This window comes from Penicillium cataractarum, assembly GCF_028827025.1.
Source record: "Penicillium cataractarum strain IBT 29864 chromosome Unknown utg000007l, whole genome shotgun sequence".
In the NCBI taxonomy this organism is placed as follows: Eukaryota; Fungi; Ascomycota; class Eurotiomycetes; order Eurotiales; family Aspergillaceae; genus Penicillium; species Penicillium cataractarum.
The window spans coordinates 4,285,183-4,301,977 of record NW_026622743.1 but is presented as its reverse complement, the minus strand read 5'-3'; the positions used below and the strand labels follow the sequence as shown (position 1 = coordinate 4,301,977).

General features: G+C 47.5%; 4 protein-coding genes across 4 annotated transcripts; 2 read left to right on the top strand and 2 right to left on the bottom strand.

Annotated features, from left to right (window-relative positions):
- Positions 1-1,472: 1,472 nt before the first annotated feature.
- On the bottom strand, positions 1,473-3,404 carry N7496_009093 (cytochrome P450; the record flags this gene model as incomplete). The annotated part of the gene is made up of 7 exons (XM_056702012.1): positions 1,473-1,863; positions 1,921-2,192; positions 2,245-2,492; positions 2,551-2,702; positions 2,760-2,951; positions 3,014-3,146; positions 3,206-3,404. The coding sequence occupies 7 exons, from the start codon at positions 3,402-3,404 to the stop codon at positions 1,473-1,475; spliced, it is 1,587 nt and encodes a 528-aa protein (XP_056554075.1).
- A 179-nt stretch (positions 3,405-3,583) lies between these two features.
- N7496_009092 (uncharacterized protein) lies at positions 3,584-4,035 on the bottom strand (the record flags this gene model as incomplete). The annotated part of the gene is made up of 2 exons (XM_056702011.1): positions 3,584-3,826; positions 3,985-4,035. 2 exons carry the CDS (start codon positions 4,033-4,035, stop codon positions 3,584-3,586), a joined length of 294 nt encoding a protein of 97 aa, XP_056554074.1.
- Positions 4,036-5,734: 1,699 nt separating this feature from the next.
- On the top strand, positions 5,735-7,550 carry N7496_009091 (MDR family MFS transporter; the record flags this gene model as incomplete). Its single annotated transcript, XM_056702010.1, has 5 exons — positions 5,735-5,884; positions 5,941-6,034; positions 6,090-6,367; positions 6,422-6,859; positions 6,912-7,550. The coding sequence occupies 5 exons, from the start codon at positions 5,735-5,737 to the stop codon at positions 7,548-7,550; spliced, it is 1,599 nt and encodes a 532-aa protein (XP_056554073.1).
- Positions 7,551-11,618: 4,068 nt separating this feature from the next.
- On the top strand, positions 11,619-16,111 carry N7496_009090 (ankyrin repeat domain-containing protein; the record flags this gene model as incomplete). Its single annotated transcript, XM_056702009.1, is given in 5 exon segments — positions 11,619-11,726; positions 12,215-12,674; positions 12,715-12,760; positions 12,773-16,073; positions 16,088-16,111. Coding segments are annotated over 5 exon segments (3,939 nt in total), but the record flags the coding sequence as incomplete, so codon positions are not given.
- Between the last annotated feature and the right edge of the window lie 684 nt (positions 16,112-16,795).

Sequence of the window (16,795 nt, the reverse complement as noted above, 5' to 3'; positions counted from 1 at the left end):
TAGCCATCTACGCAGATAGATTCGATTGCAGTAACCCATTCGCGATTACCAGGTTGTAGGATAGTCCTCCGCCCATATTATTCTGCCCTGGTAACCAGCTTCTGTGCAGAGATAAGGCCAATTGCAAACCCGGTCTCATCAAAATTATAGATATCCTCTGGTTGTATGCCCTTCTCATCAATTATGTGTTGTACGGTAGTAAACCACAGCTGGGGGGACTTTGGATCTTCGTTAAGAGCCCTTGGTAATTGTATCTTCGCGAGAATCGTGTGCGTAGCTTAGGACGGCGGCTAGTTAACGAAGGATGATGACCAATTCTTACTAACAGTAGATGGTGGTAGGTTACCACGCGCAGCTAATACGATATTGGCCATATCTCAAACTGTACAGGGCCTAGGGGCTGCCCCACGCGTACCCATAGAGATTATCTACTCAGTAAGCGAATCATCTTCGGTTTGGGTCAATTTATGACCAGGTGGGCGCTTATCAACGCGTGAGATTTGCCCTTCACTACGCGCGTGTAGTGTTGTAAGCGATATTTAATATAGCTTTGCTACGGCACGAAGAGATAGGAAACGGCCATACGTAATGTCAGAAAGGGCTAATAAAATGTTGCCCTCTTAATTTGCCGGTTTCTGCCGAGATTCAGCGCGAATTGGTGGCATGGTATGTGGTTGAATTAGGTAGGTTGGTGAGAATGGGAGATTTTGGATGAGGTGTTCCGCAAGACTGGGTGTTGTAGGTGTTCCGGTCGGGCGGGAATTACGTTCTACAACTAGGATCTCACCTTCTCGATCTTTCTTGCATCTAGTGTCGGATTTTGGATCTACTGCCAGGTTCTCAAATGTGATTCCAGCTATTAAAGTATACATTGGCTACACAACGCACGACTAATAAGATTGTCTAGGCACTTTATAATTAACGCTTCTCCCTCCTTATCTTGACTTTCCTTGCTCTGCTCTCATTCCCTTCCTCCTATTCAACACCGACCATCTGGAGGATCGTTAACTCAAAATATCGGTCGCAAAGGATCAGTAATTTAAGGTTGAGGTGAAGATAACTAACCGTAGGGAGCCTCCAACTTTCTATCCTATAGCCCAAAGCCCATCCTTATCACAATCGGTCAGATGGTGGCCGTCTTCTATGTCGCTCTTGATAATATTGTATGATTTACAGTCCGTGGTCAGTGATTGCAGCACGTTGATGCAATCACCTAAGATCATAGCTATCACCATTCCTCCAATAATAGATGAATTGCTGTGCTCAACGATACTGGGTGGTAGTACGCATCGGTATTTAATATGACCTAAGGTCATGGTCTGTATTCTTCCGCTTAAGATCTCCATGTGATGGCTTCACTCATGGTCTATTTCTGGTGCATCAGCAGGACGTCTTAATTATCGGTATGACTGAGAAATATTTTCGGGCATTTTATTCAATGAGTTCTGATCCGGTACAGCAATATCCATTCCTTACCCAACGTTCTTGAGTTCGGTTTCATCACTCGGTTCCCATGGGTGCTCTTGCTCAACAGACAAGATAACTGCCTCCTGAGAGGGGCCACGAACTGTGATTGAACATTGGAATGGAGCCGGATGACTAATAAGACCCGGCTCAAATTTCGGGTTTCTTGTGATAGCACCATCTTGTGTAGCGTTGCTAATATTGAAAACCGCAAGAGTCTGCGCTACGCTCAGATAGACTGTGCTGTCCGCTAAGAAACGACCGGGACATATGCGACGTCCGAATCCAAAAACGATAGAGTGCGGGTCCAGCTCCGGAGCATGCCCCTCTATTTCAAGGAACCTCTCAGGTTTAAAAGTTCCTGGGTCAGAGAATAATTTCGGGTCGTGCATCATAGCCCTTTGTGCAGTGTCAGATTAGATTCTCTGACTGCTAGATGTATGTCGGACCACATACCAAATGTTAGGCATAATGATAGAGCCCTTGGGAATGAAGTAACCTCCCCAAGTATCATCTTCAGTTGACATATGAGGAACACCCATGGGTCCGACAGGGTGCCAGCGCAAGACCTCTTTGACTACAGCATTGATATAAGGAAGGCGAGAGCGGTCTGCCATTTTCGGTAACCGCCCAGGTCCTAAAACACGTTCAATTTCATCTTGTGCTTTGCGTTGGACTTCTGGATTTAAGGCCATGGCAAGAAAGAAACATGCAACAGATGAGACAGTCTAAGTGCGTCAGCGTGCGATGGAGTAAGAGGAAGGAATTTTCCTAACTAACTGTATCGGCCCCTCCGGTATAGAGTGATGCAGCAGTCCATTTTGCGACGAGCTCTTTTTCCGACCCAGGCTCAGGAAGTCCATGTCTTTCGAGATGATTAGACAAATATGATGGCTTATACTTACCACTAGCCATCCGTGCCTTAACAAATGCATAGGGCCTATCTGCTATACCTGTCCTTTGTTCCCTCCATGCTTGGGCTTTGCGCTTGAAGCTTGCCCCCGGGAGCCATGCCGGGATATGTTTCACTTTATCCATTAAGATTTTGAAAGACTTACTGAACGAGAAGTGAGTCTTAACACTTACAAGCGGGGATGATGTCTACCATCCAAGCACCAGGGGCCGCAGCTTTGACGAAATTATCGAGCGCCTCATTAGTAATATCCACTAGATGGTCACCACGAAAGGGCTCAATGTTGTAGCCATAAGCGACGTTCAAAATGATTGCCCCGGCTTTTCTGGACGTAATTAAAGTTTAGACCGTAATTCAACACCTGATATTCAATGAGTCTCACGTTTTTATGTGCTGAAGGAAATCATTCGGCTCCCGAAGTAATCGCAGCAAGAAGCGGTGCACTTCTTTCTCTTGAATGGTGTTGAACTGCGTGACAGCAGACTCAGACCCGATCGATGGATGTAATGCTTTGCGATAGGCACGAAATCTTTCTGTATAACCTTGAAAGATTATGCCGTCCTCCCACCCCACCCTGTTCTCAATCTTTAGTTTCTTTATCGGTGTCAGATGACCAGTAGGCGCTTAGATACACACAGTTCTGACGCAAAGACCATTCTTGGTCTTGACGAGTGAATTATAGATCGTTTGTTCAGTAGATCCGTGGCTGGTTCTAGATCATTGGCAATAACGATTGTTTGACCCAAAACTTCAAGAGAACTGATCGGGCCTGAACCTTGATTAATATATTGCCTAAAAGCAAATATGTATTAACCGAGGGGGTGATACCATAGAGCTCTTTGTGCTTCATCCAATGCATCCACTCCCGTTCACCTTTCGGGGGCAAGTCCGTAATATTGCCCAGGATTGGTTTCCGCGGGGGGCCCGGTGGAAGAGAACCGGGCAGTCTTCTATCTAGGAACGCTCTTTTCACAACATAGAGTGCCAGTAGACCCAGGGACAGAGTCGCTATAGAAACGAACGCCATGGCGCCATTTATTGTGTAAAGGCTCGCGAGTAGTACGGAACGAAAAATCCGACCGATATTCTTTGATAGGAATACCAGCGACGAGGTGCAATCTTTTGTATTCTTTTATCATGTCTATGATAGGAAATTATGCTTGTTTGTTACTCGCCACTAAACTGCATTTGGGAGTTGTACATCCCCTAAATATCGGTTGAGTAGACAAGGCAGGCCCAGCTGGACAGAGCCGCCAAACTTTCAGCTCGGTCCTCAATCAGCTGCTTGTGAGAGAGTTTGGTGCCGGCTTTCGTCCCGGCCGTCGCGACCCACGGCTGCTTATCAGAAAGCGGATAGGTTGAGTCTTGCATGCATGGTTGGCCGCTGTGCAGAAGCAGGCTTTGTGCCTTTCTCCACGTGTCGTCCGTTACTCCTGATCCCATCGACAACTGAAATCTGAAACTTACGGAGTTATATCAATCAGACCAAGTATTTTGGGCCTTCTATTGTAAGAAGGATTTTTGGTCGGTGGTAAGTCTACCTTTTGAAAAGTAGTAAATTGTGTGGTTGGGATTTAGAATTGAAGCTGGCGAAAGAAACCACATACTGTTAAATCGATAAACTCCGTATTTGGACCGGATGATTGCTTTTTGCCCATTTCGGTCGCTTTTGCTAACACCTGGAAGTTGAATCTCGGTTGTACTGACAGTAACACGTATCGGGAATCAGAGAACAGATCTACAGTGGCGCCGCAAAAGTCTGTGACCTCCCTGTTGACCGCTTTGGTCTCCGCTTTCCTATGCTGGACTAGTGGCTACCTTAAGTAGTATAGTGCTGTTGATCATTTCTAGTTTGGGCGAATACTAGTCTATCTCAAGAAGGCGGTCAGTAGAGGGGTCACAGACTTTTGCGGCGCCACTGTAGTAATCGTGGCTTGTAACGTATTTCACGACTGCTCAAACTAGTGAGTCTGCGGGCTAGCGGTGCGGACATTCTTCAACAATTACTATACGGGGTAAGTGCATGTATGAAGTTCATCTTTTGCCCCACTCTTTGGCCGATTGGGTACGATGGGGTCATGTAAAGTTTAGGATGTTGCGTCTATTGTACTCTAGTCTTCCATCACGGTTCAGCCGGAGAGGAACACCCGTCCCCACAATCTCCGACTGGTTCTGTCGATTAGTCTTCAATCAAAAAGAACTTAGCCCCACGAACATTCGTACTGTATACTAGTAAAGGACAGGTGATAATCGATAATTAATAAACAATAAATTTTGGTTTGGTTACAAAGTGTTCCACTCGATCCAATCAGTTGGGTGACTTGGGCTACAGGTGGGTTCTGGCCCTGCCACAATGCAAGAAGCACCTTGTGCTTAGTTGGCTTAGCTTGGCTAGCAAAATACCCAAATTAAGCAGCCTACAAACAGAACTTTGCGCAGGACGAATTGGAGGATGGGGCAAACGAGACGGAATCAGGACCGTTGGAAACGGCGTCACGAAGTAAGCAGGTCGATCGATACTGTCGGATACTGGGGGAATGATACTGGTGGTACTGGGGCCTAATAACGGAAGCTAAATTGAGCTCCTTGATCTGAAAGTGGATTCTCGAGCAGGGCAAATGAATCCAATTTTGCATCCAAGCAGAAGGTGCATCTTTCAGTTGCCACAGCCGTACTTACCGTGACTACGCAAAAGTATTTAAGTCTGGCTCCACTTTATTGACAGACTGGCTGAGTGTCATAAGTGCAATGCATAAGAAAACGTGTAGAACGCGATATGGCTTTATGATTCACCTACTGATAGATTCTAGAGCTCCTATTGCGCAATAGTCTAGTGTACCTGTAGTATTGTGAGGTTTTCATAATATCGTATTCTCCGCCACCTAAGACACCACATCATTCCGAACATCCCAAAACACCATACAAAATGCGATAAACTACAACAGGCGGCTGAAACAAGGCCCACTTGGATGTAGTCAACATTATGGAGCTCTCCTCTACCGTCAGCGAGGGAGTGATGCTAGAGCCATCCTACGAGCTGTTAAAAGTGGTTGAGCGCTAGTTGTAGTAGGTAGGTCTCATAATTCTTTCATTTCGTGACAGTCCGAGGATGGATTAGGGCCAGGATTTTACTATTCTAATTTCTTTCCATCCAACGTCAGATTTTAGGTACACTGTTAGCTTTGAAATATGATTCTTAACTTCTGAATTATATATTTATTACACGGTAAGCGATGTTGCGAAAGACCAGGCGCTCGATCATCGGCCTTTCTCCCTCACCATCTTGCGTCTCCTTTCCTTGTGCTGATTTCTCTCCCGTCTGTTCACACCGTTTACTTCGGGGATCGCTAACTCACAATGTCGGTCAAGAAGGATGAGCCACCTAAGGTCGAAGTGAACATCATCAACCACGAGGAGGCTGCAAATTTCTATCCTATAGGCCCAAAGCTCATCCTCATCACCATCAGTCTAATGCTTGCTGTCTTTTGTGTCGCACTTGACAACACGGTATGATATAATACCCAGGGTCTATGATTGCAGCACGTTAACACAAATCACCCAAGATCATAGCCGTCGCCATTCCTCGAATCTCAGATGACTTCCACGCGCTCAACGATGTTGGCTGGTATGCGTCGTCATACCTGTTGACAACCTGCTGTAAGACTTTGCACTATCACACTGGCCAACAACACAGTGAATGACCATGACCTAGCATTTCAACTATTATATGGAAAGTTCTATACGCTGTTTCAGGTCAAATGGGTTTACTTAATGGCATTATTCATTTTCGAGCTCGGTTCCCTCATTTGCGGTGTTGCACCAAACTCCACAACATTGATCATTGGACGGGCTATCGCTGGTCTAGGAAGCGCCGGCATGTGGACCGGGGCCTTGGTCACCTTAGCACATACAGTCGAGCTGGAGAAAAGACCAGTATTCTTCAGTACGCTTGGAGGCATGTACGGCCTTGCCTCGGTCGCTGGACCATTGGTAGGGTCCCAGCCCATTGTAAGATCAATATATGCATTTCTAACACTTCTCCAGCTTGGTGGCGCATTTACCGATCATGCTTCTTGGAGATGGTGCTTCTACATCAATCTTCCTCTAGGAGGTATTACAGCTTTTGGCCTTCTCACTTTACTGAAGCTGCCCCCTAAGGAGAAGACTCAGAAGACACCCATGGATATATTCTTGGAGTTGGATCCCATCGGAACTGTCATTTTCGTCCCAGCTATTGTTTGTTTACTTCTCGCACTTCAATGGGGTGGGGTGACGTACGACTGGGCGAGTGGCCGTATCATCGCCTTGTTCCTGGTTTTCGGCGTCGCTATTGTTGTTTTTGTCGCGCTCCAGGTTATACTTAAAGATAGAGCGACGGTACCGACCGATATTGCTCGTCAGCAGACGATTGCATTTGCCTCCTTCTTTGGTATTTGTATGGGTGGGTCGTTCTTCATAATGATCTATTACATTCCTATCTGGGTAAGCGACATTGTTTCTCTGATTGAATACAGTTTATTGATCCATTTATTAGTTTCAGGCCATTCATGGAGCAAGTGCCGTACAATCCGGCATTGACTCCCTCCCGATGATGCTGTCTAGTGTTTTCGGGATTATAGTAGCGGGTGGGATGACGACTCATTTCGGGTACAACGCGCCCTTTTTCATCGCCAGCAGCATTATCATGTCTATTGGGGCGGGTCTTACCACCACATTTACAATAGGTACATCACAAGCAAAATGGGTTGGTTTCCTCTTTATTTATGGCCTAGGAGGAGGCTTGGGGTTTCAGCAGGGTGGTGTTGCTGCTCAGGCTGTGCTACCTTTGTCTAAGGTATCCATCGGAACCGCCATTGTCTTGTTCCTTCAGCTCCTTGGTGGATCCTTGTTTGTCGCGGCCGCGCAGAATATATTTGCCAAAGAGCTCATCAAGAACCTCGAGGCCCTCAATATATCCGGGTTTTCCCCATTTGATGTGATAAATGGGGGAGCAACAAGTATTCGGGCCATTGTCAGCGAGTCCAATTTGTCCAATGTTCTTCTAGCATATAACAACGCGCTAGTCGAGGTCTTTCAGCTTGCTCTGATCCTCAGTTGCTTGAGCATTATTGGGGCCCTGGGCATTGAATGGAAGAGCTTGAAACCTAAGAAGGCGAATGAAAGGGCAGTCTGAGAAATGTTTGTCCAATACATAGGGGATGCATTTCCAAGGCGACTCTATACGCTAAGGGGTCCCCGGGCCGAAAGATGGTTATTTGGTGTCCAGGATACTTGGGATTTCGCTGGGAGCGAAATATAAGAAGAACAATCAGCAATGATTACGTTACCCTCGATACTGTTCACAACTCCTAACACATTTCACCATGCAAGTTAATCTCGATTCAGATCAATGTTGAGTTCAGGCTATTAATAGCGAGGCGGGCCAGTTGGGTCTGAACGGGGGGTTGACGGAGAGAAAGTACATGTTTATAATACCTGATGGAAGATAGCATATATGCTGTCAACCCAAATGGGTTGGTGCTCGTATCTCAACATACAGCCTGCAGTGTGACAACTACCTACAAGCATGAAATAATGATAAAGCATGTCTGCCCAACACAAATTTGTTGTTATTAGGCATCCCGGATTTGTACCATCCGAGGATCCTTGTTATAATGTAAGCTCATGGGTATTTCAACTCCCATGAGCGCCCTCATATCATGTTTCTCTTCAACCAATCACTCAATTCAATATCAATCCTCGCCCCCTTTGATTCCGTTGCCCTGATTAGCCCATTTCCAAGTACTCCGTAGCTATCACATTGTTGATATATGCGTATATAGCAAATTGCCGGGTATCATGGGTAAGTAGCCAGTTAGATTCCATATCTATCTTAGGACTTACTATTTAACCTCAGCCTTATTATAAGTGCTGCATGAATTCATTGAAATGCAAGAATCAAGGAGGTTGAGGGTCCTCAGCGAGTACCCAATTCCGAACTCCTTACCTTTTCCATATCCAGAGTCACTACAGCACTCAACGCTCCTATAAGGTCTACCTTTTTATTTTAAGTAGTTAATAGTTAACTATTCAAAATACACAATTAGTCATACATCACTGTTCTTGCGCGCAGATATTAAATCAGAACCTGTAGCATAGATTTTGTCAACCGAGCATTCTTACGAAGAGCAACCATAATCGGTTAAACATCTCGATCTATGCCTATGAGATGATATTTGTGGAAGGTCACCAGAGTCTTACTATAATTATATAGTTTCCTATGCAAATTCGACTATAGTCAATGGCTAGCTAGGTCGGTTAATCCTCAATAGCTATCTACGAAAGTAGGTTTGCCCAATAATGTAATCCGAGCCTAGCCTCACAATCAAAGTTGGACTTTTTATATCGATGCCATTATTTTCGTCATGAAAGAAGCATGCTTTGCGGGTATGATAGCTGGCCGCCTGCAGCTGCTGCATAGTCGCTGCCGCATGATACGATCTATTCTTAAGATTACATCGTCATTGACGAATATCTGGGGAAATTCGTTCACGATACTTTTGATGCTGACACGACTATATTTACTGCAATCGCGCTAGTCTGGTCGAAACTTAGCGTATCTTAGGTCATTTTTACTGTGCATCTGGAGGGACGTGTCGGTCATAAATAAATAGGATTATTTGAAAATACGGGAAGCTGCCCAACTTATAGTAGCGCCCAAGAATAAAGCAGTGCATAATTTTTGGTCCGACATTTGAGCCATCCGTCTAAAAAATTCATCAAATCATGGAGACGCGGCTCCTGCCCTGGCAGAGGTGACTATGAAAATTCTACGAACAATTGAAATAGAGATGAAGTACTTAAGTAGACAGATTCGATCATTTAGGGTATTTATTTAGTCCACATAGGTACAATTTCTCCTATGAAGGGAAGTTGCGGCCCCTGTGAATCAATGTCCACCATATTTTTTATAGAGTGGGACGGCTGGCCTTCCAGGTACTCTCTCATCTACTCTCAATATCCCCACCGCGCAATTGCCTCAACACACTTATATCGTTACCTTTAAACTAGCCACTGTGAAGATGAACCACATTTTTGACTATGAATTGGGGTATCTAGGCCAACTAATCAGTAACTCGCTACACCGAGAAGAGTGTATCTAGGCGGAAGGTAATGGAAAGCGGTGCCGGAATACCGTTTCGAAAGCATCCCGAATGGAGGGAGCACTATATTACCAGGCCTTTCAGGACCTTTCATTGAACTTTTCAACGACGTAGAAACTAGCATTTACAGGAAAGTTCTTACTTTACTTAGAATGCAAAAGCCATCGGTGTAATTAATAGGCTTAGCAATTTATACGTTAGTTAAATACACACGCAGACCAGACCGATAGTATCGCTACTTCTAGCTTATTAAACCGCGCAGAGGCCTCACATCAAGAGTAAGGGAATATTACCTAGCCTTTTCGGATAGATATAAGTGCCTGGCTATGATTAAAGATTTCTACGCTATGATCGTGTATTTCGAAAGAGATAAAGGATCTCCCTTTAACGTAATATTTATAGCCTAGTCTAGTAGTAAACGCGGTAGACGGCGTGTTTTTAAGAGCTACGGAGTGTATCGTTTCTCTATTATACGCGGTAGCGAGGCCTTAAATCTTAGTATAAGTAGCTTTAGAAAGCTAGTGTACTCTAAGACGCTTATGATAGCGACATCGGTCCTTGAATTGGCTCCTTATCTATGAAGTATTACTTCTATAACTAGTGTATAAGTGTTACGACCTTCTCGGGCCAGCCCTCGCAGGTACTGCACAACTGGTCTCTGCGGTTCGCAGTACCCCCAGAGTTTATACACACATCGCGTATGTACTAGAAACCTCAGCGATTAGTTTACACCGCGAACGCAGTCAATTGGTTTCCTTCACTCTAATTCATCTCCAACCTTATTAGGCCTATCGAGTACTAGGTCCTGACAATAAGCTATAATTAAGATACCGTAAGCGGTAAATCTATTTTATAGAGCTTTTAATTTCTGTATATTAGCCTCTATAGCCCGCTTCTGTATCGGAGTTAGCTAATACGAATTTTAGAATAGATAAACTTCGAAATATGTAGATCATTTTAGTGATACCTGTCGAAGTTCAGGTGGAATGCATAATCTCGTGGTAATGCACACAAGAAACATATGTATTCATAACAAGATAGGATTCAACGTTGTGTATAAGGACACGGTTATGAATATAAGGATCGTGCGTTCTAAAAGGGCAAAAACCACGGTTGTGGAGGTTGTGGAAGAAAAACACTGATCAGAAGAGCAGATCAAAAGGGATGTCAAACTCGATTCAATTCAGCTGGGAAACAGGGCAATATTTATATCTTATGAAACATGGTAAAAGATCATATGAAATATCAGGAATATCAGAAGTAACCATGGATTGTTGTTTTAGTCTCCTGCCTAGGGAGGCAATTCAATGCGAGCTCGTTGAGGATCAATCTGATAGATCTTATAGAGAAGATCTAGGAGCAGTGAGGGGTAGTGGGTCTTTCTTCACATGACCCCACAACATTCAGATGTTGACAGTGGCGACCTAAAATTCACAGGATACCGTAGCGGGCTAGATCATCTTGGTACTTCTACTCCTATACGACTACCGTTCTAGCTTGGGGAGCGAGGATAAGCTAGGCGTCGGATCGAGCGGTATCTCGGTGAAATAAAAAGGGTAGTGCGTCGGGCTAAAATCCAGGGCGTAGTGGTCGGTGGGGGCCAGAGTGAAAGAAAGGGGGCGCTGATGAGTATAAGATAGAGGAGTTGAAGTGAGGGAAAAGAAGGAAAGAAGGGGACGAGAGGGCAGGTCGAGTGTTTTATGTCAAGGCGACGGCGGTGGAGGTGACAAGACAGTGTATTAGGGCGCTAGGCCGGGAACGGCAAAACTAACCTAATGTAGTAAATCACAGGTCCCAATATTACATTAACTGGTGACGCGCGCTGTCGCACGCCGTGGCCCTGAAACGAAACAAGTACGAAAGATCAATCGTAAATTGAGTGATAACATAGAAGTCGAACGTGTAGTTTTGATAAGGCACCGGAACGGTACACTGTCCTAGGATCAGTCAATTATATGCATACCGAGTTGTGAAGCAAAATACAGCACATTGAAAATCGTGGCAGTATTGATCACGAAGGGCATCCGTCATGAAGATGAAGCCACACCTGCCCTACACTCAAAATAGCAACACTATTAATTTTTTGCCTTCCAAAAAAGCAAGGAAAAACATACAACAGCCAGGATTCGCATGTGGTCACCCACCATACTACTAACTGGCCGGCGTGTGGCTTATCTCCGGCAGATAGTCGGGTGGCTGCCGCCCGGGTGAGAAGTGGGTGAGCGCCGCTTTACGGTCGCGCGACCAGGGTGAGATGGGGTGAGTGCGCAATAGACAGGGTGAGAATGCGGGTGAGAGCGGGTGAGAATCACCCTGTGTCGCGCGGCCACCGCACTGACCCCTCTCATCTGAGCTCAGATGCAGCATTATTAGTTCATCTCGAACGGGCTGAAACTGCGGTCTCTCGACACGTGCATATCCCATCGAATTCCAACCCAGGATTGGCTAAACCTGACGGCTAGGCTGACTTCAATTTCGCCTTGGGCCGAAATAGTGGTTTGGCCTCCAGGCGCCACTGATAGCCGGGGACATCAAAAGGTTGTATTTAGTCAGAGCTTTCTATATAAGTTACACCTATTCTAAGTAATGAGGACTATGTGGGTTTTCTTCACTTCTTCATAGACTGTGGTTGAACTAAATTATGCTATGCACCCTTGCTCAAAGTTGGGCAATCAATATTTGTTTTGAATACTAGATCTGCCTTCTAGGCCTTTGGCATCAGTCTTGCGCAATTCTTACCCAAGGGACATCCAAAAAGACTGGAAAGTGGCGAATGGAGTTCCTCAGGGAAGCATCACGAGGACTCTCGGAGGCTCTGAGGGTCTTTTGCGATCCAAGTGCGGACGTCAACGCTCAGGGTGGTCAGTATGGAACAGCTCTCCAGGCCGCCGCATCAAGGGGACACACTGAGATCGTGCGACTCCTTCTCGACCAAGGTGCGGATATCAACGCTCAGGGCGGTCAGGATGAAACAGCTCTCCAGGCCGCCGCATTAAGGGGACACACTGAGATCGTGCGACTCCTTCTCGACCAAGGTACGGATATCAACGCTCAGGGCGGTCAGGATGAAACAGCTCTCCAGGCCGCCGCATTAAGGGGACACACTGAGATCGTGCGACTCCTTATTGACCAAGGTGCGGATATCAACGCTGAGGGTAGCCAGGATGGAACAGCTCTCCAGGCCGCCGCATTAAGGGGACACACTGAGATCGTACGACTCCTTCTGGACCAGGGTGCGGATGTTAACGCCCAGTATGGTCAAGATGGAACAGCTCTTCAGGCCGCCGCATCAAGGGGGGAATATAGAGGCCGTGCGACTCCTTCTCGACCAGGGTGCGGACGTCAACGCTCAGGGTGGTCAGTATGGAACAGCTCTCCAGGCCGCCGCATCAATAGGACACACCGAGATCGTGCGACTACTTCTCGACCAAGGTACGGATATTAACGCTAAGGGTAGCCAGGATGGAACAGCTCTCCAGGCCGCCGCATCATGGGGACACATAGAGACCGTGCGACTCCTTGTGGACCAGGGTGCGGATGTTAACGCCCAGTGTGGTCAAGATAGAACAGCTCTCCAGGCCGCCGCATCAATAGGACACACCGAGATCGTGCGACTCCTTCTCGACCAAGGTGCGGATATCAACGCTCAGGGCGGTCAGGATGAAACAGCTCTCCAGGCCGCCGCATTAAGGGGACACACTGAGATCGTGCGACTCCTTCTCGACCAAGGTGCGGATATCAACGCTCAGGGCGGTCAGGATGAAACAGCTCTCCAGGCCGCCGCATTAAGGGGACACACTGAGATCGTGCGACTCCTTATTGACCAAGGTGCGGATATCAACGCCCAGTGTGGTCAAGATAGAACAGCTCTCCAGGCCGCCGCATTAAGGGGACACACTGAGATCGTGCGACTCCTTCTCGACCAAGGTGCGGATATCAACGCTCAGGGCGGTCAGGATGAAACAGCTCTCCAGGCCGCCGCATTAAGGGGACACACTGAGATCGTGCGACTCCTTATTGACCAAGGTGCGGATATCAACGCCCAGTGTGGTCAAGATAGAACAGCTCTCCAGGCCGCCGCATTAAGGGGACACACTGAGATCGTACGACTCCTTCTGGACCAGGGTGCGGATGTTAACGCCCAGTATGGTCAAGATGGAACAGCTCTCCAGGACGCCGCATCAAGGGGACACATAGAGATCGTGCGACTCCTCGTCAACCAAGGTGCGGATATCAACGCTGAGGGTGGCCAGTTTGGAACAGCTCTCCAGGCCGCCGCATCAAGGGGATTCATAGAGATCGTGCGACTCCTTGTTGACCAAGGTGCGGATACCAACGCGTGGAGTAGTCTAAATGAGCCTGCACTCTACACTGCGGTATTAGGTAAACATACGGAAATTGTTCAATATCTTCTCCACCAAGGTGCAGACGTCAACATCCAAAGCGGCGAATATGGAACTGCTCTTCAGGCCGCTGCATTTATGGGACTCAGAGAGATTGTACAAACACTTCTTGAGGTTGGCGCAAATGTTAATGCTCAAGGCGGTCGTTGTGGAACTGCTCTTCAGGCTGCTGCATTAGAGAGACGCGCAAAAATTGTGCGACTCCTGCTTGATCAAGGCGCAGATGTTAACGCCTATGGTGGTCAGTATGACACTGCTCTCCATGCTGCCGCTATAAGAGGACACCTAGATATTGTACAGGAACTCTTTAAGAGTGGCGCAAACGTTAACGTTCAAGGCGAAGAATGTATAACTGCTCTCCAGGCCGTACTGGGAACATATGCAGCGACTGTGAGACTCCTTTTTGACGACGGGGACGATTATAGAACTAGCCAGTACAGCGCAACATTAGAGCAGCTTTCAAGGGTTGTGCGACTCCTTCTTGACCACGGTGCAGAATTTAACGGTCAAAGTGGTGAATATAGTACTGCCCCCAAGGTTGCCATAGAGAAAGAACAGGTACTCTTCAAGAGTGGCGCAGATATTGACGCTCAAGGTCGTCAATTTGCTCTCCAGGCCGCTGTATTTAGAGGACACACAGAGATCGTGCGACTGCTTCTCGACCAAGGTGCGGATATCAACGCTGAGGGTGGTCAGGATGGAACAGCTCTCCAGGCCGCCGCATCAAGGGGACACACTGAGATCGTGCGACTCCTCGTCAACCAAGGTGCGGATATCAACGCTAAGGGTGGCCAGGATGGAACAGCTCTCCAGGCCGCCGCATCAAGGGGACACACTGAGATCGTGCGACTCCTTGTTGACCAAGGTGCGGATATTAACGCTAAGGGTGGCCAGTTTGGAATAGCTCTCCAGGCCGCCGCATCATGGGGACACACCGAGATCGTGCGACTCCTCGTCAACCAAGGTGCGGATATCAACGCTAAGGGTGGCCAGGATGGAACAGCTCTCCAGGCCGCCGCATCATGGGGACACATAGAGACCGTGCGACTCCTTCTGGACCAAGGTGCGGATATCAACGCTAAGGGTGGCCAGTTTGGAATAGCTCTCCAGGCCGCCGCATCACGGGGACACATAGAGACCGTGCGACTCCTTGTGGACCAGGGTGCGGATGTTAACGCCCAGTGTGGTCAAGATAGAACAGCTCTCCAGGCCGCCGCATCATGGGGACACATAGAGACCGTGCGACTCCTTCTGGACCAGGGTGCGGATATCAACGCTAAGGGTAGCCAGGATGGAACAGCTCTCCAGGCCGCCGCATCAATAGGACACACCGAGATCGTGCGACTCCTCGTCAACCAAGGTGCGGATATCAACGCTAAGGGTGGCCAGGATGGAACAGCTCTCCAGGCCGCCGCATCAATAGGACACACCGAGATCGTGCGACTGCTTCTCGACCAAGGTGCGGATATCAACGCTCAGGGCGGTCAGGATGAAACAGCTCTCCAGGCCGCCGCAATAAGGGGACACACTGAGATCGTGCGACTCCTTATTGACCAAGGTGCGGATATCAACGCTAAGGGTGGTCAGTATGGAACAGCTCTCCAGGCTGCCGCATCAATGGGATACATAGAGATCGTGCGACTCCTTATTGACCAAGGTGCGGATATCAACGCTAAGGGTGGCCAGGATGGAACAGCTCTCCAGGCCGCCGTATCATGGGGACACATAGAGACCGTGCGACTCCTTCTGGACCAGGGTGCGGACGTCAACGCTCAGGGTGGTCAGGATGGAACAGCTCTTCAGGCCGCCATTCGTCGAGATCGTAATCATATTGTACGAATGCTTCTTGAGAGTGGCGCGGACTTTGATGTCCAGAACAAGGAGTGCCAGACAGCCCTTCACATCGCGGCTGACTCTGGGAATATCCAACTTGTCAGGTTGCTTCTTCGGTACAATGCCGACGGCAATATCAGGCACAAATACGGGAAATCAGCTTTTAACATCGCAGGACGTAGTTGGGATATGCTTCCCGTCATGAAACACCTTCGAACTTCAAGAGCCAGGAGTGCAAACAGGCCTCGAAATCCTGGCAGGTTTCATTCCCGGCTACAATGTCATGACGGGGAGCATTACTTTGACGGTGTCCATTACGTATGCTTTTCCAGTATACCAGCACCATCGCTCCTTGATCGGATAAAATTGTCCATAGAAAGCATTGTAGCGGCTCCTATTGATTGGTGGCCATTGCGTCAACCGTATGTGCCATGCCCACCTGGCCATGTGACAATGAAATGGATGGTAAGAAAGCCTTACATGCATACCACGTATGGAATACTTACCTACCATGTCAAGTATGGACCCGAAGAGCTTTGGATCCACTTGTCAGTGGATGAAGCAACCCGATACCGCCGACAGTGTTTGTCGCTATCACCACAAGTTAAAGCTCAATCGAAGCAAGCTCTACCGCGCCACCGACAGGATATCGTACAACCGATTTCCAGGAATGATCAACAAGATAATTCCTCGGAAAGCTCAGCTCACCGCCACCTCAGCACTTCTCCTACCTTCGACAATGGCACGGGTCGTCTTGGAGACAGCGCCCTCGACCAAGATGAAAATACAAACAGATCATCACACGTCTCCAAAGAAATATACTGGTGTGTTGATAGGCCTTGGTGTGAGATTCGAGAAACGTTACTTTCGGTGCTGGCAGATTCCCAAACCCTTCGCGACGATGAGGAACTTTACAGAAACCTCCAGTCTGAATATATCAAAGCTCGTGGTCGTGTCAGGCACTATCTCACTTGGAAATCCTGTCATTCGGTTGAATTTATCAAAGTAAGTGTAGTAGCCCTTTCTTAACACATCACGAG